This window comes from Pantherophis guttatus, chromosome 4 (assembly GCF_059756535.1).
Source record: "Pantherophis guttatus breed Tessera chromosome 4, ASM5975653v1, whole genome shotgun sequence".
Taxonomy (NCBI): domain Eukaryota; kingdom Metazoa; phylum Chordata; class Lepidosauria; order Squamata; family Colubridae; genus Pantherophis; species Pantherophis guttatus.
In genome coordinates, this window is record NC_142066.1 from 17,026,738 (window position 1) to 17,051,554 (window position 24,817).

General features: G+C 39.8%; 1 protein-coding gene and 1 pseudogene across 1 annotated transcript; both read right to left on the reverse strand.

Annotated features, from left to right (window-relative positions):
• Nucleotides 1-13,870: 13,870 nt before the first annotated feature.
• LOC148113791 (vomeronasal type-2 receptor 26-like) lies at nucleotides 13,871-14,927 on the reverse strand (annotated as a pseudogene).
• Nucleotides 14,928-15,717: 790 nt separating this feature from the next.
• On the reverse strand, nucleotides 15,718-24,427 carry LOC148113792 (vomeronasal type-2 receptor 26-like). The gene is made up of 6 exons (XM_087893391.1): nucleotides 24,255-24,427; nucleotides 22,649-22,940; nucleotides 21,491-22,348; nucleotides 19,707-19,934; nucleotides 17,988-18,114; nucleotides 15,718-15,755 (listed from the first exon to the last, which is right to left on the reverse strand). The coding sequence occupies exons 1-6, from the start codon at nucleotides 24,425-24,427 to the stop codon at nucleotides 15,718-15,720; spliced, it is 1,716 nt and encodes a 571-aa protein (XP_087749517.1).
• Nucleotides 24,428-24,817: the final 390 nt, after the last annotated feature.

Consider the following 24,817-nt stretch of genomic DNA (forward strand, 5'->3'; position numbering starts at 1 on the left):
AAAAATTTAAGCAGGAAATTAAAGAATTAGTGCAATTAAAGTTTGATATTCTGGATCGAAAGATTATAAAAATGGCTAATGGCTTTGTAGAATTTATGATTAAGTTGGATGAAAATACTAACTTATTAGAGTCTAAAGTGGAAGAAATTGAGGACAATTTGGATAATAAAATGCAAAAAATTGAAAATGATTTGACAAACATTCAAGACAATAGCTCAGAAGAAAAACCTAAAATGGAGGTTGAACAAAAGTCTTGTAATGCAGAAAATTTACAACAACGGATTGAAAGAGAGGTCCTAATGGTGCATTACAATTTTACAGAATATGCGATCAGACTCAGAGGTTTGCAGGAAAATAACAGAGATGATTTAAGGAAAATATCTTCTGAAATTCTGGCTGGGATTTTAAAGGTTCAACCTGAGGAAGTGTTTTGTAGGATTGACAGAGTGTACAGAATAAACTCCTGGATTGCAAAGCAAAGGCAATTGCCTAGAGATGTGGTGATTTATTTTACAGATAAAGAAATTAGGAATAATATTGTGCAAAATTCCTTTAATTCTACTTTGCAATTGTATGGAAGAAAGATATGGATCTACAAAGAGCTCCCCCCCAAGATGTTAACGGAAAGGAAGAAATTTGGTTTTCTGGTGACTGAGTTAAAATACAGAAATATTCCATTTAGGTGGGATGCCCCAGTTGGCATAATATTGAGATATCAAGGAGAAAGATACCAATTAGATACTGTTGAAAAAGCGGAAGAATTTTATCAAAAAATTTTGAAAATGAACTTAACATCTATAGGCACAATACAGGATAAGCAGAAGGAGTTGGAAATAAAGGGAAAACATCGAATTACAGAGGTTGCGGTAAACAAATTGCCTTTGGATTCTCTCGATACCCCAGCTGGATTATCTACAAATATGAGAGAAGTGGCATCTGATTTCAACGTGATGATTCACCAAGTTAAAGACAAGTATGGAAATCAATTAGCTGATATACAATTGGCAAAAAAGAAATATGAGATACAAAAACAAAACCAACAAGATCAACTTAAGCAGAATGAAAACCGATCAGTTGATATACAACTTGTAGAAAGGAAAACAGGATGGAAATTAAACCCACAAAAAGAAAAGAAAAAAAGAAATAGGTCTCATAAAAACAGAAATTTCTAAATTAAGCAACGGTGAAGCCAGTGATTTTAAAAAAAATGAATGAATATGTGAAAAGATAGTGGAGGCGAAGTATTGGTTAATATCATCCTGAGGACAGTGACAGACCTCTGCAATGCCGTAATTTTGGGATGTGAAAAGAGCCTTAAACTGTTGGATTTGAATTATCTATTTTGGATTTCTTTCTTGTATTGATAAATATATTATAACTATTCTGAGCTACAAGGCAAGAGAGCTCGGGTGGTTGTTTTTACTTTTATATATATATGAGGATATTCATTACTGATGGGGGCAGATGATGACTGAAGACTTTGAACAAACTGTTGCACCAGGATGCTACGTTACCCAATTATGGATGAGGGACTCAACAATCCAGTGGAAAGACATCAAAGAAGATATTATATGGATTATAAATTTAAAGTTATTGTCTTTTTTTTTAAAATAACGGAATATATATATATATATATATATATATATATATATATATATATATATATAGATATATATATATAGATATATAGATATATATATATATATATATAGATATTAGCAGAGTGGGCAGTGGATTAAAGATATTAAGAATTGTTGTGCATGGTAATTTTGTAGGAAAGTGGGTGGAAATATGTTAGTCTACTGATGGATTAGCTTAAGAAAAGGGATGTTTAAGTGATATATTTAGGGTAGTGGAGGAAATGGATAGTGTTGAATAAATGTTAAATTAGGATTTATGGGGAAGGCTGCTTTGAAATGTTATATTAATATACACAAAGAATAAATGTTAAAGTAGGATCTATTATACAGTCTTAAAGTGGAAGGTTGCTTTGAAATGTTGTAATAATATATAGATATAAGTTTTGGGGAGGACAAAAAGGGCAGATTATTGCTAAATTGGGAGTTATAATAATATTATGCTAAACTAGAAGTTATCATACAATGTTATAGCAGACTGCTTTTTTTTTTGAAATGTATGGTAAAAGGGGAAAGTAACAATATTAATAATATTTTTAGTAAGTAAGGGTCAGTATATAGAGGAGGGAGTAAGGCGATGGTAAAATATTATGTAATCTGTTATGAATTAGGTTTTTGGTGTGAAGAAGTCACGGGGGGATGGGTAGCGAGGGGGGGTTAGGGAGGAGGGGGGGAAGGAAAAAAGGGGGAAAATTTGTATTTGAAAACTTTTTCAATAAAAAAAAAAAAGAAAAAGAAAAAATAGATCATTAGTCTCAAAGACACCCAGCCTGAAATTTCAGCACTTAAGACAACTGTAATGACTGTACTTTCCATGATCACTTTGAATATTTTACCTGCATTTTCTATCCACTCAGAAGCTGCATTACCATATATTATCTGGGGAAGACATTCTATGAAGTCAAAGCAGATTCCTTTCTTTGAAAACATAGAAAGTCTCTTCATCAACAAATTGCAGCTTCCTGCAATAACACCAGCGGAAGTGCAAAAAACTGTGCTACTTGGAACATCGTACGTCTTAAGAAGGTACTTGGTTGATACCTAGGCCGCTGGAAGAAAGCCATATCATTAGATACGGATTAGAACCAGTCAATGGTATTTGTGATGCATTTTTGAATGTTCAGTTGACTGAGTTTCATGTTTAATGAATAAAGTAAATAATAATAAACAACAACAATGACAATAAACCAATGCATGCATGTTTATTTAATCCAATCTCTGGGTTTGAGTGGGATACAAAAATGTGGTGCTTAAAAATTAGTTTTACATGACATCTGCAATTCTGCTCATCAAGCAAAAAGGGACAGCCCTTTCAAGATGTTCTTATTCATGGTTTTGCTCAAATTTTCATTTCAGTGACTCACCTTTTGAATATAATAAATAGATGGTGAACCACTCATATTGAACCATTTTTTGTCTCACCTGGGGTACTTTGTAGTTGCATAGAGGGATTGCCATGTTGAGACAGGTGTTAATATGGGGTCTTCCAATGACAGCTACTGTGTTGGTCTGGTCATTGCATTTGCAAAAGATAAATTTATCTTTTGTAGATAGAAATTCCATTGCTAAATGATAAGTTATAATTGCCACAGAATAGTGAGTAGCGATATGGAAACCAAGGCTAACATTGGGTAAAATCTCAGAATGTTCATTGATCCCTTTTTCAGCAAATGCCAGAGCCAAAGTGTGCTGGTAATTATGAGTGAAGAACCTTCAGTGAGAGTTAGGATCTGTCAATACATTTCTGTTTTAGAATTGGACAGGTGTTTTAATTTATACATATGTATTCATAAAGATATTCATTAGTGCTTATTCTTTGTTCTGAACCCTTGCAATTTGATCACTAACAAGTGAGTTCTGGAGACCTCACATAAAAAATGTATCGATAAGATTGAGTGAGTCCAGAGATGGGCAACAAAAATTGTACAAGAGCAGAGAGAAAACGTATCAGGAAATATTAGAGGAAGTGAATATATTCAGCCTAGAAGGCAGAAAGAAAGGGGGTACATGACTGAAACCTTTAAACTCCTTGGTTCTCTGAGGAGCTGAGGGAGATGAAGCGCCGGAAAAGACGCCTAGAGAGCGGTTGGAGGGCCAGTCGTTCCGAGTCTGACTTGACACTGGTAAGGTCTCATATTAAGACCTACCTAGTGGCGATAAAAGCGGCGAAATCTAGCTATTTTGCCACTCTTATCGCGTCATCAGATAACTGCCCAGCCACCCTGTTTAAGGTGACCCACTCCCTCCTCCATCTGGGAGCGCGGGAGGACCCCTTGTAGGGCCGAGCTGAGGATTTTGTACAGTATCTGGATGATAAAATAACTCAGATTCGGGAAGACTTGGCCGCCGACTGGGTTAGTTCAGACGAGATGACTGAGGCAGGCCTTGAGAGTGTTATCTGGGAGGAGTTTGATCCTGTGGCTCCCAAGGACGTGGACAGGATCTTGGGACGACTGAACGCAACCACATGTTTATTGGACCCGTGTCCCTCCTGGTTGGTGCTGGCTTCCTGGGAGGTTACACGAGGCTGGCTCCAGGGGATTATTAACGCTTCTTTGAGCGAGGGTGTCCTGCCGGCCGCCTTGAAAGAGGCGGTGGTGAGGCCTCTCCTCAAGAAGCCATCCCTGGATCCGGCTATTTTGGCTAACTATCGTCCAGTCTCCAACCTTCGCTTTATTGCGAAGGTTGTTGAGAGTGTGGTGGCGCGACAGCTCCCCCAGTACTTGGATGAAGCTGTCTATCTGGATCCGCTCCAGTCTGGCTTCAGACCTGGGTACAGCACGGAAACGGCATTGGTCGCGTTGGTGGATGATCTCTGGAGGGCCCGGGATAGGGGTTATTCCTCTATTCTGGTCCTATTAGACCTCTCAGCGGCTTTTGATACCATCGACAATGGTATCATGTTGCGCCAGCTGGAGGGACTGGGAGTGGGGGGCACTGTTCTGCGGTGGTTCTCCTCCTATCTCTCCGACCGGTCGCAATCTGTGTTGACATGGGGGCAGCGGTCGACCCCAAGGCGCCTTGTTTGTGGGGTGCCGCAAGGGTCGGTCCTCTCGCCCCTCCTGTTCAACATTTATGTGAAGCCGCTGGGTGAGATCATCCGTGGTTTTGGGGTGGAGTTCCATCAGTACACTGATGATACTCAGCTGTATATTTCCACCCCAGACCATCCCAATGATGCCTTGGAAGTGATGTCCCAGTGCCTGGAGGCCGTGCGGGTCTGGATGGGGAGAAACAGGCTTCGACTCAACCCTTCCAAGACCGAGTGGCTGTGGCTGCCGGCGTCCCGGTATAGCCAGCTGACACCATCGCTGGTTATTGGGGGCGAATCATTGGCCCCCACGGAGAGGGCCCCCAACTTGGGTGTCCTCCTGGATGCGCGACTGTCCTTAGAAGGGCATATGACAGCCGTGGCCAGGGGGGCTTTTTGTCAGGTTCGCCTGATACGCCAGTTGCGCCCCTTTCTGGACCGGGACTCCCTACGCACGGTCACGCAAGCACTCGTCACTTCTCGTCTGGACTATTGTAATGCTCTCTACATGGGGCTCCCCTTGGGGTGCACCCGGAGGCTCCAACTGGTGCAGAATGCGGCTGCGCGGGGGATTATGGGAGCGACGGGGCACTCCCATGTGACTCCTCTCCTGCGCGAGCTGCATTGGCTTCCGGTGGACTTCCGGGTGCGCTTCAAGGTGTTGGTGATCACCTTTAAAGCGCTCCATGGCTTAGGGCCAGGGTACTTACGGGACTGCCTTCTGCCACCAATAGCCTCCCACCGGCCGGTTCGCTCCCACAGAGAGGGCCTCCTCAGGATGCCGTCGGCCAGACAATGCCGGCTGACGACCCCCAGGAGGAGAGCCTTCTCTGTGGTGGCACCTACCCTATGGAACAATCTACCCCCAGAGATACGAGTGATGTCCGACCTCCGGATTTTTCGTCGGGCCCTAAAAACTCATTTTTTTCAGCTAGCCGGTCTGTCCTGATTTTAGGGTTAGTTTTAAAATTTTAATATTTATTTTAATTGACAAGTTTTAAATTATGGGCCAAATTTATAAATTATTTTAACTTTATTTTTAACTGTGATGTTTGTATAGATGTTTTTTATCTGGCTGTTCACCCCCCTGAGTCCGAAAGGAGAAGGGCGGTATAGAAATTCGAATAAATGAAATGAAATGAAATGAAAGGGTGTGAATAAAGTTCTAGAAGGAAGTATTCTCATTATTAATTAAAACATAAGTACATGAGGGCATAATCTCACAGTGACAGGAGGGAAGTTCTAAACTAATTTTATTATTTCACAGAAAGAGTAGTGGAACCATAACCAGCTTCCAGAGGAGCTAGTGGATCAGTCATCAGTAACTGAGTTAAAACTCCCTGGGGATAAATATATGACACCAGACAAAAAATTATGACATCAGTTTCTTATGTCTCTATCTGACTTCAATATTATCTCTACCAGCTGTACATCTCCACCCCGGACCACCCCAACGATGCCCTTGAAGTGATGTCCTGGTGCCTGGAGGCCGTACGGATCTGGATGGGGAGAAACAGGCTCAGGCTCAACCCATCCAAAACCGAGTGGCTGTGGTTTCCGATGTCCCGATATAGTCAGCTGGTGCCATCGCTGACTATTGGGGGCGAATCTTTGGCCTCCATGGAAAGGGCTTCCAACTTGGGTGTCCTCCTGGATTCACGGCTGTCTTTAGAAGAGCACTTGACCGGGAGGATTTTTCATCAGGTTCGCCTGATACGCCAGTTGCGTCCCTTTCTAGATCAGGACTCCCTACGCACAGTCACTCATGAGCTCGTCACCTAGATTTTATGGCCCCTACCCTTTTGGAATTCAGGAAAGCCATGAATTCTTGGCTGTTCCCATAGACTTTTGAGGTTGGGATGCTGTTTCCTCTTGTAATACTGTCTGATTAATATAAGAAATGGTTCTTAGGATATATGTTTAAGAATTGTTCATGTCTGTTGCTGCAATTTAAAATTATTTTAGCTGTAATGATAAATGTCAAGTGCGGATCATGGTGGAAGTAGATAAAGATTGAACTTCAACAAATAAATATTAAAAAGTGTCTTTTGAACTTTTAAAAGAAATGGCAGACAGAGACCCAATGTAACCACACTCCAGCAGCAGTTATGCGAAAGAAAAATCTTCCCAGACAGAGAGTAGGGGAAAACTGAGTTACTGAACACTACAATAAACCAAGGATTGAGGTTCAAAAGCTGAGGTTCCAGAAGCACATTGATTCACCCATACTGAAGAATGAATCTGAGCAGTGGTGAAATCTAAAAATTTTCGCCACTGGTTCTGTGGGCGTGGCTTGGAGGGCGTGGCCAACATGACATCACTCATGTCACTCTTGCTTTCTTTTTTTCCTTTCTTCTCTCTCTCTGTCTCTGTCTCTCTCTGTCTCTCTCTCTCTCTCTCTCTCTCTCACACACACACACACACACACACACACACACACAAACATACACACACCTGGTCTGAGCAGCTGCTGTGGGAGAAGGAAGAAAGTACTCTGGGAGGGCAGGTGGCCTGGTCCAGAAGCGGCACGTCCCCCATCATGGGCTGGATACAGCCAGTGGGACCCGAGGTGGAGGAGAAGGCAAGCGGCCAGCAGTCACCCAAAGGCCCCACAGAAGCCGAGTGTGCCAAGCCCAAAAGGTGAGCGAGCCTCGCCATGTTCTCTTTGGCTGAGCACAGTGGTGACTCTTCGGCTGAGCACAGTGGGTCTCCCTTCCCCACTGCCAGCATCAGCCTTACATCTGCCCGCTCTCCCGGAGCTGCCCATGCACACCCCAGCAGAGCAGCAGTTTCGGCTCCAGCAGTAGCATCCAGAAAAGGAAGAAAGTGAGTGGCCCCTCTCAGTGCCTCATCCGCTACCCCTCTCCGCCCCAGCGCAATGGTTGTGTCTCCCCCAAGGCTGCCCGGCCAGCGGGAAGCAACTCTCTCCCACGCAAAGGTTGGATTTCTACTGCGAGTGACAAGAAAAACTAATCAGTCCTCAGGTTGGATGTGTAGGGTTTCTCTTCCTTCCTTGTGAATTAAAAACCCACATTAGAACTGCGGAGGAGAAGGAGGAAAAGGGGGGCTTGCTGCACAAAAGCCACAAAGGCTGTGCAAAGTTGCAAATCTCGGGCAAGCTTGCAAAACAAACTCAATGAACCTGCAAGGAGGAGGAGGAGAAAGTTGTGGTCATCTTGCCTTCCCTCTTGCCACTTGAGCCTTGCCCAGCCTTGAAGCTGGTGGAGGAGAAGAGGAGGATGAGGAGGGCTGCTTGGAATGATGCCTGCATTCTCCCCTCCCCCATGGGGCAAAGGTAGCAGCCGCTGTGTTTTTTATCCAAGGGTGTGGGATTGGGGTTAGCCAGACACTGACCTCAGAAGGCAAGCAGTGTGCGGGACCTTTGGGAAGGCAGCCTGGAAGGCAGGCAGGCATGGCAGGGCTTCAGGGAAGGGAGTAAGCTGCTAGCTCCTTCCTCGCAGCCCTGCCATGCTTGCCTGCCTTCCACGTGGGCTTCCGCTTGCCTGCCTTTGCAAGCTGGCCACCGGGACTCCAGGAAGGCAGCATGGAAGGCAGGCAAGCATGGAAGGTCTTTGGGGAAGGGACTAAGCTGCTAGTCCCTGCAGCCCTGCCGTGCTTGCCTGCCTTCCACGTAGCTTTCCGTTTGCCTGCCTTCGCAAACTAGCACAGGGATGCAAGGAAGGCCACGTGGAAGGCAGGGAAGCAAGGCAGGACTGCGGGCCATGAACTGGTTCAGGGGCATGGCCAGCCAGCCATTTTTAAATTATTATTATTTATATGCCGCCCTTCTCTGGAGACTCAGGGCAGCTTACAAGGCAAGCTTACAAGCAATAGCCTTCATATTTTTGTATATTTTATACAAAGTCAGCTTATTGCCCCCACAAACTGGGTCCTCATTTTACCTACCTTAGAAAGGATGGAAGGCTGAGTCAACCTTGCGCCTGGTGAGAATTGAACTCGCAGTAATTGCAGGTAGCTGGAAGCTAAATATGAATGAAGCATCAGAAAAGACGCCTGGAGAGTGATTGGAGGACAAGCCGATCTGAATCTGACTGAACACAGATGAGATCTTATATTAAGTCCTACCTAGTGGCGACAAGAGCGGTGAAGTCTAGCTACTTCTCCGCTCTTATTGCATCTGCAGAGAACCTCCCAGCTGCGCTGTTTAGGGTGACCCGCTCCCTACTTCAGGTGGGGGTACGGGAAGATCCCTTAAAGGGTCGAGCTGAGGATTTTGTACAATTCCTGCATGATAAAGTCGCTCAGATTCGGGAAGGTCTGGACTCCGATTGGGTAGATCCAGGGGAGGAGACGGGGGCAAGTCTTGAGAGCGTTATCTGGGAAGAGTTTGACTCTGTGGCTCCTGAGGACGTGGACAGGATTCTGGGCAAGCTTAACGCTGCCACATGTTTATTGGACCTGTGTCCCTCCTGGTTGGTACTGGCCTCCCGGGAGGTTACACGAGACTGGCTCCAGGGGATTATAAATGCTTCTCTGAGTGAGGGTGTCTTTCCCGCTGCCTTGAAAGATGCAGTTGTGAAGCCCCTCCTCAAGAAGCCTTCCCTGGACCCGGCTATATTATCAAATTATCGTCCAGTCTCCAATTTTCGCTTTGTTGCGAAGGTTGTTGAGAGTGTGGTGGCGCGACAACTACCCCGATACCTGGATGAAGTTGTCTATCTGGATCCGTTCCAGTCGGGTTTCAGGTCACGATACAGCACAGAAACGGCATTGGTCGCATTGGTGGATGATCTCTGGAGGGCTCGGGACAGAGGTTGCTCCTCTATCCTGGTCCTATTAGATCTCTCAGCGGGTTTTGATACCATCGACCATGGTATCTTACTGCACCGCTGGAGGGGTTAGGAATAGGGGGCACCATGCTTCGGTGGTTCTCCTCCTTCCTCTCTGACCGTTCGCAGTTTGTGTTGGCAGGGGGGCAGAGGTCGACCTTGAGGCACCTTATTTGTGGGGTGCCGCAAGGGTCAGTCCTCTCACCCCTTCTGTTCAACATTTATGTAAAACCGCTAGGTGAGATCATCCGTGGTTTTGGGGTGAGTGTTCATCAGTATGCCGATGACACACAGCTATACATCTCCACCCCAGACCACCCCAATGATGCCCTTGCTGTGATGTCCCGTTGCCTGGAGGCCGTGCGGATCTGGATGGGGAGAAACAAACTCAGACTCAACCCCTCCAAGACCGAGTGGCTGTAGCTTCCGGAGTCCCAGTATAGTCAGCTGGTACCATCACTGACAATAGGGGATGAGATCTTGCTCCCCACAGAGAGGGCCCACAACTTTGGTGTCCTCCTGGATTCACGGTTATCTTTAGAAGATCATTTGACAGCCGTGGCCAGGGGTGGCTTTTATCAGGTTCGCCTGATCTGCCAATTGCGTCCCTTTCTGGACTGAGACGCCTTGCGCACGGTCACTCATGCCCTAGTTACCTCCCGTATGGACTACTGTAATGCTCTCTACATGGGGCTCCCCTTGAAAAGCACCCGGAGGCTCCAACTGGTCCAGAACGTAGCCGCGCGGGTGATTATGGGTGCAGCTCGTTACGCCCATGTAACACCTCTCCTACACGAGCTGCACTGGCTCCCGGTGGTCTTCCGGGTGCGATTCAAGGTGTTAGTTATCACCTTTAAAGCGCTCCATGGCTTAGGACCTGGATACCTACGAGACCGTCTTTTGCCACCAATAGCCTCCCACCGACCAGTTCGTTCTCACAGGGAGGGACTACTCAGGGTACTGTGAGTCAAATTATGTCGACTGGCGACTCCCAGGGGGAGGGCCTTCTCTGTGGGGGCTCCAACCCTTTGGAATGAACTGCCCCTGGAGATACGGAATATCCCTGATCTCCGTGCTTTCCGCCGTGCCCTCAAGACCCTGATGTTCCAACAGGCAGGGCTAAACATACAAACATGCGAATGATTTTTTAAATGTTATCTAATTCTGGGTTTTATTTAATTGACCAAACTAAGTAACAATTTTAATTAGCAATTTTATGATGTTTGTGTGTCTATATTTTTCTTGACTGTACACCGCCTTGAGACCTACGGGAGAAAGGCGGTATAGAAATATAATAAATAAATAATAAATAAATAAATAAATAAATAAATAAATAAATAAATAAATAAATAAATAAATAAATACTACCTTTAACAGTAGCATTAGTCTGCTGCCCACTCAGGCTCCCTCAGCCATTGCTACCAGTTCAGCGAACCAGCCCCAATCTCCACTACTGGTTCACCTGAACTGGTCCGAACTGGTAGCATTTCACCCCTGAATCTGAGGTTGGTGTAAATTTTCTGAGAAGGTGCAGCTAGTGGCAACATGGGGGAAGGCTCATTTAAATTGATGACCCCATTCTTTTTCAGGAGAGAGTACCATGTGTCAGTTTGGCTCTCCAAATGGGACAAAATATCCTGAGATTGGGGCTGTATGTGTTCAAGACGTTGATTGGCTGATTTCTTTTGTACCTTGTCTGGCTGATAAGAGATGGATTCTGATATTCTCTTGAGATAAGTTCTTCGGCTTCTCTAGAGAAGCAGAGAAGATGATGACATATATAGCTGTACTATTGCATTCTGCCATGCTTTCAAACTTAGCAGGTTGAAAAATTGGAATACCTTGGTTTTTTAGAATGGCATTTATTTTTAGTGAAGTAAATGGGAAAAAACCTTGAAAATCTGGCAAAGCTATTCTAAATATCAACTTATTTCTGGCATAATTGAGGAAAAGGTATTCTGAATCTCTCTCTTATGCCCTGCCTTCCCTTTCCTGAGGAATATCTACTGTAAAAGTCTTTTTCCTCTATTTACCTACACTTTGCTAAGATTCCCTTTGCACATACTGATCTTTAGTTCTATTTCTTTGGCATGTCCTTTAAATATGTAATGCTTGTAATTGTCTTAATAGGTTGTCTATTATTAACATATATACCACCATACCATCCTGTCCCTGGAATCTCAATTACATCAGGATTTTGCCAGGAGCAGACAATGAACTTACAATGCAGAACTCATCTCATTCAGCAAAAAACTATAGATATCTATTCACCAGAATAGGAGTGATACTAGAAGATGTAAGGTATTGCAAACTTTAATGCAACCTATTAAACATATTGTGTAAGATTACCCACAATGTGCATTTTCTAATTCCTAGAAGACCTGCACAAAGCAACGGCAGAGTTGATTGCCTCGATAGCTGAATTGGACATCCAATTATGAAGCCGCTGTGATACCCCATATATGTTTTGTATCTAGTTACTTGGCTTGACTGTATATGTTTACTGCTCTAATGCCATGTTCTCATCATAAATTAAATAATGATATCCATAATGGTAGGATTCCACAGGATCCTCCTTCCCCCTCTTGCCCCAATATTGTGAACCCATCCAGGAATACACTCAGCTGAGATGAACCTAATAGATTCCAGGACAATATATCATTGCAGATCACACCAAATCTCAAATGCATTTTTAAAAAGATACATCCAGCTGAATGAAACAATGAACTGGATGTCTAAAATAATTGCCTTCACCTTCAAGCTTAACCCAAAATAATCAATGCTCCCCTTATGCATTAATCTAAGTAGGGCAGAATTAGATCTCATCCAAGGAACAGGAATAATAGTGACATAATTAAATAAGAAGACAAAGGTTGGGCAGTAGCAGGGTGGGTTCTACTTATCTTTACTATTGGTTTGCGTGCGCATTTCGCTCTTCTGCGCATGCACAGGACAAGTGTTTTGGTGACGTTGGGGTCGGTGGGCGGAGCCTCCTGCCAGTTTTACTACCGGTACTATAGAACTGGTGAGAACCGGGGGCAACTCACCACTGGACAGTAGTCATTATGAATACGATTAATTACTCAGGGAAGCTGAGAAGCAGTTCTCCAATGCCATCTTCTTCAAACACATCTCCTCTGTTCCACAACAACATTTCTTTTAGGCTTTCATGACTAAAGGAGGACAAGAACACATTGTCCCCCTGTTTTTGACCCAACACCTTACCTGCTATACCAAAGTGACTCTCAAACTTTCAAAATTGTGGAAAAGGATTTTAATTTGGATTTTCCTCTACCTTAAAAAAGGATTAGGGGAAATATTAAGATGCTTTAAGTGGCAAATAAGACACATAATATCCCTAATTTTGTATTAACAGCATATCAAAACACCCAAAAAGATGACAAACCTTTTCCTTCACACACATACCAGGGATGCTTTTTAGTTTTATGAGTGATATAAAATAGACATTTTCTTTCTTTTGATAGGGATGTTGTGAAGCTCTTGGAATGCAGGATTTAAATCCATTGATTTTTACATTCAAGCAGATTATATCTTCTTGATTGAAATGAAAGTCAATGTAGAGAAAAGGCAAGAAAAACCAAAAGTAGACATATAGACTGGGTGTAACTGGCAGTAATGTGAGAGGGATCTTGGGGTCTTAGTGGGCAACCAATTAAATATGAAGCAACAGTGTGTGGTGGGAGCCAAAAATTCTAAATTGCATTAACAGAGGGATCATAATCAAGATCAAGCGACGTAGTAAAACCACTCTATAAAGTCTTAGTAGGACCACACTTAGAATACTGCATCCAGTTTTTGTCACCACACTATAAAAAAGTTTTTGAGATTCTAGAAAGAGTGCAGAGAAGAGCAACCAAGATGATTAGGGGACTGGAAGTTAAAATGTACGATGAATGATTTCAGGTAATGGGCATGACTAGTCTAGTGAAGAGAAGGACCAGGAGAGACATGATAGCAGTGTTCCAATATTTGAGTGGTTGCCACAGACAGGAGGGGATCAACTTATTTTCCAAGGCACCAGAAGTCCATGAAACAATGTATAGAAACTGAACAAGGAGAGATTGAAGCTGGAAATAAGGAAACACTTTCTGACAGTGAGAGCAATTAACCAATGGAACAGCTTGCCTTCAGAAGTTGTGAGAGCTTCAACACTGGAAGCTTTCAAGAAGAGACTGCCATCGGTCAAAAATGTTGTTGGGTCTCCTGCGTGGGCAGGGAGTTGGACTAGATGACCTACAACATCCCTTCCAACTCTGTTCATCTGTTAAAAAAGCTATTGCCTACTACTCTGATTAGGCCTGAGAATCATTATCTAACAATCAACAATTATCTAACAATTAAAAAGTGATTAGGGGACTTTTTTTTAGATTGTGAAGTAAACTTCTCAGAAGAATTGCTTTCTATGTCCTATTGATGTAGTGATAGAAGGAAAAAGACCGTACTTCAAATTGGGGGTGGGTGGGACCTATATGCTGAAAGCAACTAATTAGATTTCTTTCAAAGGGTACGGTGTTAAAATCATTTTCATTTTTTCATTAGTTGCTCCTTCTTATTCAGATTAGGTCTCAGAACAATGATATAGCATTTGGGGGAAAATATGCAGCCCAGTAATCCAGCTGCTGAAGCCAAAATGGAGAAGATCTCCACAGCCACCATGTATTTTCCCTTGGTACTCAAATAGGTGGGAACAAATGATACCCAAACACTACAAAAGACCAACATGCTGAAAGTGATAAATTTGGCTTCATTAAAGCTGTCAGGCAAATTCCTAGCTAGGAAAGCCACGGTGAAACTGACAGCAGTCAAGAACCCCAAAAAGCCAAGGACTATATAAAACATAGTGGTTGAACCTTCATTACATTGCTGGATAATTTCTTCAGCCATGGAGTTCCTGTCAGAATCTGGGAATGGAGGAAAAATTGTGAGCCACACCACACAAATGCAGAATTGTGTCAAGGAGCAAGATAGGACAATAGAGATAGTCAGCCCTTTTCCCACCCATTTTCTCATTTTGGATCCAGGTTTGGTGGCCATGAAAGCAAGGACCACTATGATTGTTTTCCCCAATATACAAGAAAGGGCTACAGAGAAGATGATGCCAAAAGCAGTTTGTCGCAAGAGACATTTGACTTGGTCAGGTTGCCCAATGAAGAGCAAAGTGCAAAGGAAAGAGAGCAGGAGAGCAGCAAGAAGGCTATAAGTGAGGTTCCTATTATTGGCTTTCACAATAGGTGTGTCCTGATGTTTAATGAATATCCTGAGCACCACAGCTGAGATGACAGAAAAGGAGACTGCAATAACTGCCAAAGAAATCCCCAAAGGTTCTTCATAAGTTAAGTAAATTATACGTTTTGGAAGGCAAGTATCCTTATCCTTGTTTGGATATTGATCCTCTGGACAAGGGAAACAGTCATCCAAGTCTGAAAAAGAAACCATTCATAGAAACATTATCTCATCATTTCATTTTCAGTATATTTCAATTTTACAGACATCTGTAGACTTAAGTAGATCTCAGTTTGATTACTAGAATGACCTTCATATGGTGCTGCCCTTGAAGACCATTTCAAAAGTGTAACTGGTTTGCATTGCAGTGGACATACACTTAATGGACATGGCTCCAAGTTGCTTAGTCTATGCAATTCCATTTTCTGGTTATCACCATTAAATCCCTGAATGTCATAGGGCCAAATTATAGGTGAGATCACCCTTCTTCAATGGTGTCTGTCTTTCCCAATAAGTCCGATAGATGGGCATGCTACAGAGTTTTGTGCTAAATGTTGCCTCTGGGAGTTCAGAGTTGTATCTGGTCTGTACTGTCCAGTCTTTTCCAATACTTTTCCATGTATGTGAGTTTCCTACCCTTTTATCCTTGTAGCAGGTTTGGAAAACCTTATTGTTCCTCTAAAGTATTAGAGGAATTAGGCTAGAATGTAGGTTGACTCAGGAGCCTGATTTATCTGGTACCTGATGGCAGGGGTGATTTGTGTTTCTAAAGATTTTGGTAAGCTACTGAGGTTTATTATATGAGATAGGCAACCATATACATTCCAGAATCAATCAATCAATCAATCATTTGGGTGGAATAGGAAGTAAAAACTAGTAAAAGCCATGGAAAAATTATCAATGAAAAATTACCTTTATTTCCAAAAAGTAGTGACAAAGGTTTCTGGAAAAATGCTGTTTATAATATTTCAAGGAAACATAAGAAGGAATAATTCAAATCTACTGTTGCTTAACGTTAAAATGAACTGATTGGTTTTATCACCAGGTAGCTCACTGAAGTATGAAAAAAAAAATTAAGAATCTAAATTGTAAAATTCAAGAATACGATAAAGAAATAATGGAATCACAAATAGAAGAAAAGTAGATATTGGAAGTTATTAATACATTGAAAATAGGTAAGACACCATGGTTAGATGGACTAGGCGTAGAATATTATAAAAATGTTAAAAGACTATTGGTGCCAAAGATGAATATATAAATATTAAATATATAATATTTAATAAAATAATGGATGTGGAAAATATTCCACATTCCTGGAAGCAATCTTTGATAATACTGATAGCAAAACCAGATAAAGATCATACAAACCCAGGATCGTATAGACTAATATCCCTTATTAATCAGGACGCTAAGATTTTTACAGCAACATTGGCAAATAGTCTGAATATATTTATAGAGAATTATATTAAAAATGACCAGTGTGGATTTATAAGAGGCCAACAAATGTAGTAAGAAGGGCATTAAATGTAGGTTACTATATAAAGATTCAAAAATTAAAGGCAGGTTTATTTGCATTAGATGTATTTACGGTGTTTGATTGTGTGGAATGGCCTACGTTGAAGATATTTATAGAAAAGTTAGGTTTTGGAAAAAAAATTAGAGAATAATTCAGAGAATAAAGCAAGAATAATTATAAATGATGGTATTGCAGAGACATTAACCTTAAGCCGGGAATGAGACAGGGTTGCCCTTTATTCCCAGTTTTATTTGCATTATTGATGGAGGTTTTGGCAAATGCAATTAGGGAAGATTCATTGATTGAAGGAATTGGTGTACATAAAAAACTAAAATAAATTTATTTGCAGATGATACATTATTAACATTTCAAAATTGCGTAGTTATTATACGGAGGATATATTTACACCTGAACAAATTTTGATAATATAATGGATTACAAATAAACTGGAAAAAATCAGAAATGATGTTATATAACCATAGTAAAGAAGAAATGGAGGAAAATATAAATTAAAAATAGTAGAGTTGAAACAATTAAGGGAAATAGGTGAACCTATAGAAACGTATTGGTTTTAAAAATTGCTAAGATGATTCAAAACCCTTTTTTAAAAAAAATTGCTAGAACTATGGAATAAATGGAGATACCAATTAGTGCTAGGAATTTCTCCTTTAACACCAGTGGTGGAAATAGAGAAATTACCTAAGATTAAATTGAAAGAATGGATTAGTAAATTAAAAGAAAATCAGATGTATAAATGGGAAGAATGGAAGAACAAGATAAAAAATATAACACAACAAAAGAATGCTTTATCAGATATTAAATTAAATTGGTTGAATTAAATACAGAGAAATGGATAAAAATTGAAGAAAGATTTGAAGAGAAAGATAGACAGTTAAAAAAATTTGAAATGATTATAAAAGAATGTCAGGTGAATGAAGAATATATAGGTAAAGGAAGAACTGGGAAAATATAGAACATTACCTGAATTAGAAGGTCAGGCAAAAGATTTAAAATTAATTTGGGAATCAGATTTAGGAGAAATAAATGATAATGATTGGAAAAATATTTGGAACAGAAGGATATATAAGAATATGTCAGTTAGAGTTAAGGAAAATGAATATAAAGTGATATGGAGGTGGTATCTAACACCAGGTAAATTAAATCAAATAGATATTAAATATACAAAAATTTGTTGGATGTGAGAGAAAGAGGTTGGAACATATAAACATATGTGGTGGGATAAAGTTGATAATGGTAGCTAGATTAGTGATGGCTAAATATTGGGGACAAAATTGGGATATTCAAAGAAAATGAGTGGTATAATGAAATTTGGAGTATGGCAACAAATGATAAATTAACAACAGAAATTAAATTTTAAAAAGGGATGATTAATGTAAACAATTATAATGAAATATGAGGCGATTTTATAAAAACAGTGTTGTTGGAAGGCAAAGGGAATAAACCTATTCAAGAATATATGTTGTTTTGGAGGGGATAAGGGCACAATTGGCATATATTGTATATCTTTTAGTTGTTATAGAAGAAGAAATATAAGAAATATAAGGGGGGGAGTCTCAGGGGGGATGCACTGTTTCAATAAGTTGCTACGCTCAATATTTTCAATCATCATACTATTTATTAAAGATATTTATTTATTAAAAATAACCCCCATTTATATTTATTATATCATTGAAACATATAATATAATTATATGTTCTAATAAAAAAAATCTAATAAATAAAATAAATAATAAATAATTCTTTGCTTACCCAAATGATTAGCTATCTTCCCATCTGGACATATTTTACAGTTATAGCAACAGGATAATTTCCCTTCCACTTTTATCTTGCTGTGGCCAAGAGGACACTTCTTGTTACAGATGGAAAGAGGTAATGCCTGCTCAGAAAATAAACCAAAATTCACAGAAAGAATGTAATCTTGGTGGATTGTTTTTTCCATCAATTACACATATGCAAACTCTTCATTGGAAAAATGTGGAATATGTTCCGCACAGCCTGTTTTCACTTAAAACGCACCCGTTTTTGGCCTGCAGAGTGTAATGAGGGCCAGGGAGGGCGAAAACACAACGCACAGAGGGTTCAGGAGGGAAAAAATGCCTGTATTCAGTCTATAACATGCACCTAAATTTTCACCCACTTTTGGGGGGGAGGGAAAGTGCGTCTTATGCTCTGAAAAATACAGTATGTAGATGGTATGTTTTCTTTAATTAAAGAATGTGATCAACCATCCCCTATTTCAGAGGAGGTTATTAAAAAGTTAATTCTAAAGTGTTGAAATCATGAAATTTGTATTTTTTTTAAAAAAAATCATTCTGTTTTAATAAATTTTATTTATCTTAAAGTACATACACCTCTAAAGAATTACCCACTTACTCCTTCGGGCATTGCAAAGGGCTGGAAGACCACATCCTGCCAACTGGTTTGGAGCTACAAAGTGGTTATATCATTCTGAGGGTGGTTGAAGGACTAAGCTAAGATCCTATCTCCTCCCTTCCTTCTCATCTTGTCAATCTTAAATCAATTTCAATGTCAATATTTATTGTTTTAATGTTTTACAATTACAAGCCACCTAGTGTCACCTCTAGGTACCCATTCCTAGGTGAGATGGGCAGCATATAAGTTTAATAATAAATAATAATACATGTAAGTTGATCCCAATTTGCGCCCAAAATTTCTGCTGCTAAGTGAGACAGTTGTTAAGTGAGTTTTGCCCATTTTATGACCTTTCTCACCAGAGTTGTTAAGTGAATCACTGCAGTTGTTAATAGCAATAGCAATAGCATTTAGACTTATATCACAGTGTTTTACAGCCCTCTCTAAGCAGTTTACAAAGTCAGCCTATTGCCCCCAATCTGGGTCCTCCTTTTACCAACCTCAGAAGGATGGAAGGCTGAGTCAATCTTGAGCCTGGTGACATTCGATCTGCCAAACTGCTGGCACCCAGTGATCAGCAGAAGTAGCCTGCAGTACTGCACTCTAACAACTGCACCACTGCGGCTCTGTGTTCAGTTAGTAACACAGTAGTTAAATGAATCTGACTTCCACAGTGACTAGCAAAAAGTGATCACACGACGCTGGACACTGTAGCTGTCATAAGTATGAGTCATCTGAATTTTGATCACATGACCATGAGGATGCTGCTATGGTTGTAAGTATGAACAGTGGTCATACATATCTTTTGTCAGTGTCATTGTAACTTCAATGAATAACATATGGACTGCTCAATGCTTCCTTACTCCAAATGTTGCTGTGATTGTTATTGTGTAATCATTTATTCCACAGGTATCAAACTTGCGGCATTCCATTGCTGTCACATGACATATAGTGACATTTTCCCCCTTCATGGAGCTGGGGTGAGCGTGGCCTGCATGTGACACAGCTGGCCTGCGGGCTGCCAGTTTGACACCCTTGATTTAGTCCATCAATCTGTGGCTAATAATTTTAGGAAAAGGGAAAAATGAGACATACCTGGTTAAACATGAGAGGCCAAACAGCTTCCTTGTCAGAAATGGTGAGGAGCTTTTCTGAAAGAGCCAGGTGGTCAATCTTTCCAATTTGGATTTTCAGAAAAGACTTATTTGGAAATGTGACCCAATTTAAAATATCAAGTCCAGTTTCTAATTCCCCATTAGGACCAAAGGAAATCTGTTCTCCAGCACTGTTGTTAAAGGAGACTTGTTGCAAAAAAAGGTGGAGCTAAAGGAAGATGACAAAAAAGAGGAAAAAACCAGGAATGTTATCAGGCATCTTTGAAGGGGATGGGAACATTTCAATTTTTTTCTTCCAATTTGGCCTAGGTTTAAAGAAAAGTAAGCTCTTCCATTTTGCCTTGGTCAAATTATTTCAAACTGGTAAAAAAAATATAGTTTTATCAAATACATTTGAAAAACTGTCAGATGAGAATTCCAGCAGAAAATCCAGAAAGGGACAGATCTAGGAAATTACTTTGCTTTGATTGAGCATTTCAGAAATGGGGAATTCAGTGTTCTGCCATATAATAGGCAAGATAGAGAGTTGCATGTTTAAAGGAGCCAGAATTGTGTTTGCACAACATTGGAAGGGCGAGGAGATCCCCACAGAAGTAAAGATAATAACGAAAATTTTAGAATGTGCAGAAATGAATAAACTAACATTTCAAATTAAAGAAAAGGAAGACACTGAATATTTTGAGGTATGGGATCTGTTCTATCGATGGTTAAATAAGAGAAACAGGAGTTAGAATCTCGAGGATGACAAGAAAAAGATTAATCTCACTACTAGGGTTGTTTACTGCAAATTATTAATTTTGATTAATTTTGATTAGTTAATGTTATGAGGGAAAAGCACTGTTAATTATCAAGTTACCATTAGAGGATACTATTATTATGACTATGATGAATACTACTCCAAAGAACTGTAACCAGGCAACACACTGTATATATGGATTTTGAACATATTGGACTTTTTTATCTATATTATTATTTTTTAAAAAAGAGAGAGAGAGTGGCATGGTTGTCTAGTGGTGAAAACCCTTGCATCCCTTTTAGAAGATTAAGAGTTCAGTACTAAGCAGTGAAAACTGTTTCTCCATGAGGGTACAAAGAGAAAATATCTGCTATGAACTCTGGGTGGTGTCAGGAAGGGCAACCGGCCAGTAAACAGTCAGGTCCATTCAGTTGCCCCATCTCTACCTTGAATTAAGGGATTACAGGGTCATAAAAAGAGACTTAGTGTAGGCAAGGTAGAATTCTCTGAGGCAGACTATTCTAGGACAAGATGGCTTTTACTTCCATCAGGGGGTAATTCTGGGTGTTACTTTTGAGGAAAAAGAAAAAAACTGGAACTATTCTTCATGCAATTCATTGACAATTTTGTTATTCACTGGAAGTAACACTAAGTATAGTTACCTTTTGAATCCATACCTTTGACACCTTTGAATCTTAGTTACTCAAAAATTAAGTTGGTGAGGAATAATAATGCTATTCAGTAGTAAAGCAGTTTTCATTTTCTACATATAAAATTGTTAAATATAATGGATTGAATAAGATCCTCTACATACCATTTAAGACATAAAATGAAGTCCATATGTTACATATTTTTGTGTCATATTTTCATATGAAAATATCAACTACTTCTATATAGCTTTCAAAACTATCTATAAAGAATTCTAACTGTTAAAACAACAGAACGCAACAAAACAACACAAAACACAAAACCAGTCTCCTATTCTGGTACTTGGTGATTTCCCCAAATTTTGTATTAGCCAACATTACTTGCCAGGGTGATTGGAGGAAGAGCTTCCATCTCCTCTCATTCATTTTTTGTCTCCCTTTGAGTTTGGCGGAACGCATGGCCTTCAGAGCATGTGCCACAGCATAGACAGCATTATAGACACTGTAACTGTGTCCATTCACAGTGGTGTCAAAGACAGAATTAGGAAGACTCTCCAGCTTCTCTTCTCCAGTGCAGATCCTTTCAGCATTCTCATCTCTAATATCACTGGAGAAGGAGCATTCAAATGCATCTTTCCAGAAATCCCTAATAAACCCATCATCTTTTTCTAAGTTTGGGTTTCTCTTCTTCATAAATTGTTGGAATCCGGTCAGCTCCTTTGAGTGAATTGCAAAAGAAAGTGCACCATGGAGAAAATCAATGGGCAATGGTCTTTGCATTAGAATGGATGTGAATTCCATCTGGGCTCTCATGATCCAAACTTTGGCCGTTCTCCCCTTTGGAATGTTATCATAATTGAAAAAATAGATCATTAGCCTCAAAGGCACCAAGCCTGAAATTTCAGCACTTAAGATAACTGCAATGACTGTACTCTCCATGATCACTTTGAATATTTTACCTGTATTTTCTATCCACTCAGCAGCTTCATTACCATATCTTATCTGGGGAAGACATTCTATAAAGTCAAAGCAGATTCCTCTCTCTGAAAACATGGAAAGTCTCTTCTGAATAAATCTGTCTTTATCTTCCTGAAGCAGAGAAACTAACCCAACCCAGGTCCATCCAAAATGCAACAATAAGTGCAATATTCCTTTAAATTGGTGGTTGTCATCCAGGAACATCCATTTGACAAATGTTGCCGTTTCAGTATTCATCAATGGAGCTGATCCATATGTGATCTAAATCGAGAAAGTCAGAAGAATATAGGAATAAAGGGTCTCTTCCACAACAACAACAATAATAACCAATGCATGTCTATTTATTTAATCCAATACCTGGGTTTGAGTGGGATAAAAAAATAGTGTGCATAAAAATTAGTTTTACACGACGTCTGCAATTTTGCTCATCAAACAAAAAGGGACAGCCCTTTCAAGATGTTCTTAGTAATGGTTTTGCTCAAATTCTCATTTCAGTGACCCACCTTTTGAATATAATTAATAGCTGGTGAACAACTCATATTGAACCATTTTTTGTCTCACCTGGGGAAATTTGTAGTTGCACAGAGAGATTGCCATGTTGAGACAGGTGTTACTCTGGGGTCCTCCAATGAAAGCTACTGTGTTGATCTGCTCATTGCATTTGTAGTTGGGTATAAATTCATCTTTTGTAGATAGAAATTCCATTGATAAATGATAAGTTGTACTTTCCAGAGGATAGTCAGTAGCAATATGGAAACCAAGGCTAATATTGGGTATAATCCCAGAATGTTCATTGATCTCCTTTACAGCAAATGCAAGAGCCAAAGTGTGCTGGTAATTATGAGTGACGAACCTTCAGTGAGAGTAAGATATTGTCAATATATTTCTGTTTCAGAATTATACATACAGAAAGATATAAATTAGTGCTTATTGTTTGTTCTGGACACCTGGAATTTGGTCACTATCAAATAATAGCCCTAGATTGTATCAACTAGAAAGCACTAATCTACCTGTGGCTACTTAACATTGAGCTAAGGTGGCATTTACTCAGACCCCATTTGAAATACTGTGTACGGTTCTGGAGACCTCACTTTTTTAAAAAAAGATATTGATAAGATTGAGCGAGTCAAGAAATAGGCAAGAAAAATGGTGCACAGTTTGAGGGACAAAACATATAAAGAAATATTAAAGGAACTGAATATGTTCAGCATAGAGGACAGAAGGAAAGGGGGACATGAGTGAAATCTTTAAATATATTAAGGAGTATGAATAAGATTGTTTAAGGTAGTATTCTCAATATTAATTAAAACATTAGAACATGGGATCATAATCTCTAACTGACAGGAGGGAAGTTCAAAACTATTGTTAAAAGGTATTAACTTCACAGAAAGAGTAATAGAACCTTGGAAACAACTTCCAGGGGAGGTAATGGATCAAACACCAGTTTACTGAGTTTAAACATGAAACACATCCGTTTTCTATGTTTCTATCTGATTTCAGTATTATCTATATCTTATCTATATTTTCATAGAGAAGGAAGACAACTCAGACTTAAATGTATAATAGTCTAAAATATGCACTAGACAGTTTCTCTTTTATATCTGGATGAAATGAAAGACAAATAAGCTCAAGAATAACCAGAGGATATCTGCAATATTTAGATTAGTCAGTTTCTTGAGGAGAAAAAAAATCATGCAGTATTATCTATATCCTATCTGTATTTTCTAAGGGAGGAAGCCAGCTTCATTTTACACCCTAAACATATTATAACCTAAATTATGCACTAGAGGGTTTCCTGTTTTATATCTGGATGAAATAAAAGGAAAAAAACACCTCAAGATTCAACAGAGAGCTTCTGCAATATGTAGATTAGTCAAACTTTTCTTTACTTTCAACAAGGAACTTTGTTGAAGGAAGGAAATTTTTGAGGAGAATGAAATTCATATACTTTACGATTAAATCTAATAATATTCATCTCAATTTCAACATCAATGTTAGGACAGTTCTGAAATTAAAAAAGACTAAATATGGTCACTGGAACGGGTCATATCCACTGACTAGTAACCAATACTTTTAAGCATAAAAGCGAAAGAAAATACATTTAGGTATCAATGAGGGCAAAGAAGAGGTGCGGGATGAGGAGGAGGAGAAGTAGTCAGATACTTACAGGTACTGATCAAGGACTTTATAACCGGGAAGGCTATGAAAAGTGATCTCATTTGAAAGAAAGAGAACCTGATGAATAATAGCAGCAATGATTAAATCTCCAGACTGATAGTATTTATGAACAATTGGAAAAGGACGACTAAGTTTGCAGGTGTAAGGAGGAGAAATGCACATCATAGTTGGGAAAAAAAGGAAAACTAATGTTCTGAATATAACCCATTGACTATAATATGTAGTCATTGTAGACCTCAAACAGTAACTCTTAAGTTACCATTCAACTGAGTAGCTGATCATTCATTAATATTATCTAAACTTAAGACAATGAATTTTATTTAAAGTTAAAAAAATGAAGTGTCACAGATGAAATACTAATCCTACCTACCTGCACGTCTGTATTTCTAAGCAGATATTAATAAAATGCAATGTCTTAATCCGGGGTGATCATTTTTACAGTGGAAGCTGGAATTCCCTAATGATTTGAAGAAGAAGGAACAATAACTATCTTTAATCAGTAATCAGTATTATTCTTTGCAGCAGTACTTTCAAAAATATCAGAAGGAAACA

What these genes read in the sequence shown, in the direction of transcription:
- LOC148113792 (XM_087893391.1), bottom strand. Translation starts at nt 24,427, where the DNA reads ATGTGCATTTCTCCTCCTTACACCTGCAAACTTAGTCGTCCTTTTCCA. An exon ending in AAAGTCCTTGATCAGTACCT is followed by an intron (nt 22,941 to 24,254) that starts GTAAGTATCTGA and finishes CTCTCACTGAAG; the next exon opens with GTTCGTCACTCATAATTACC. An exon ending in GGCCTCTCATGTTTAACCAG is followed by an intron (nt 18,115 to 19,706) that starts GTATGTCTCATT and finishes TTTTCTGAGCAG; the next exon opens with GCATTACCTCTTTCCATCTG.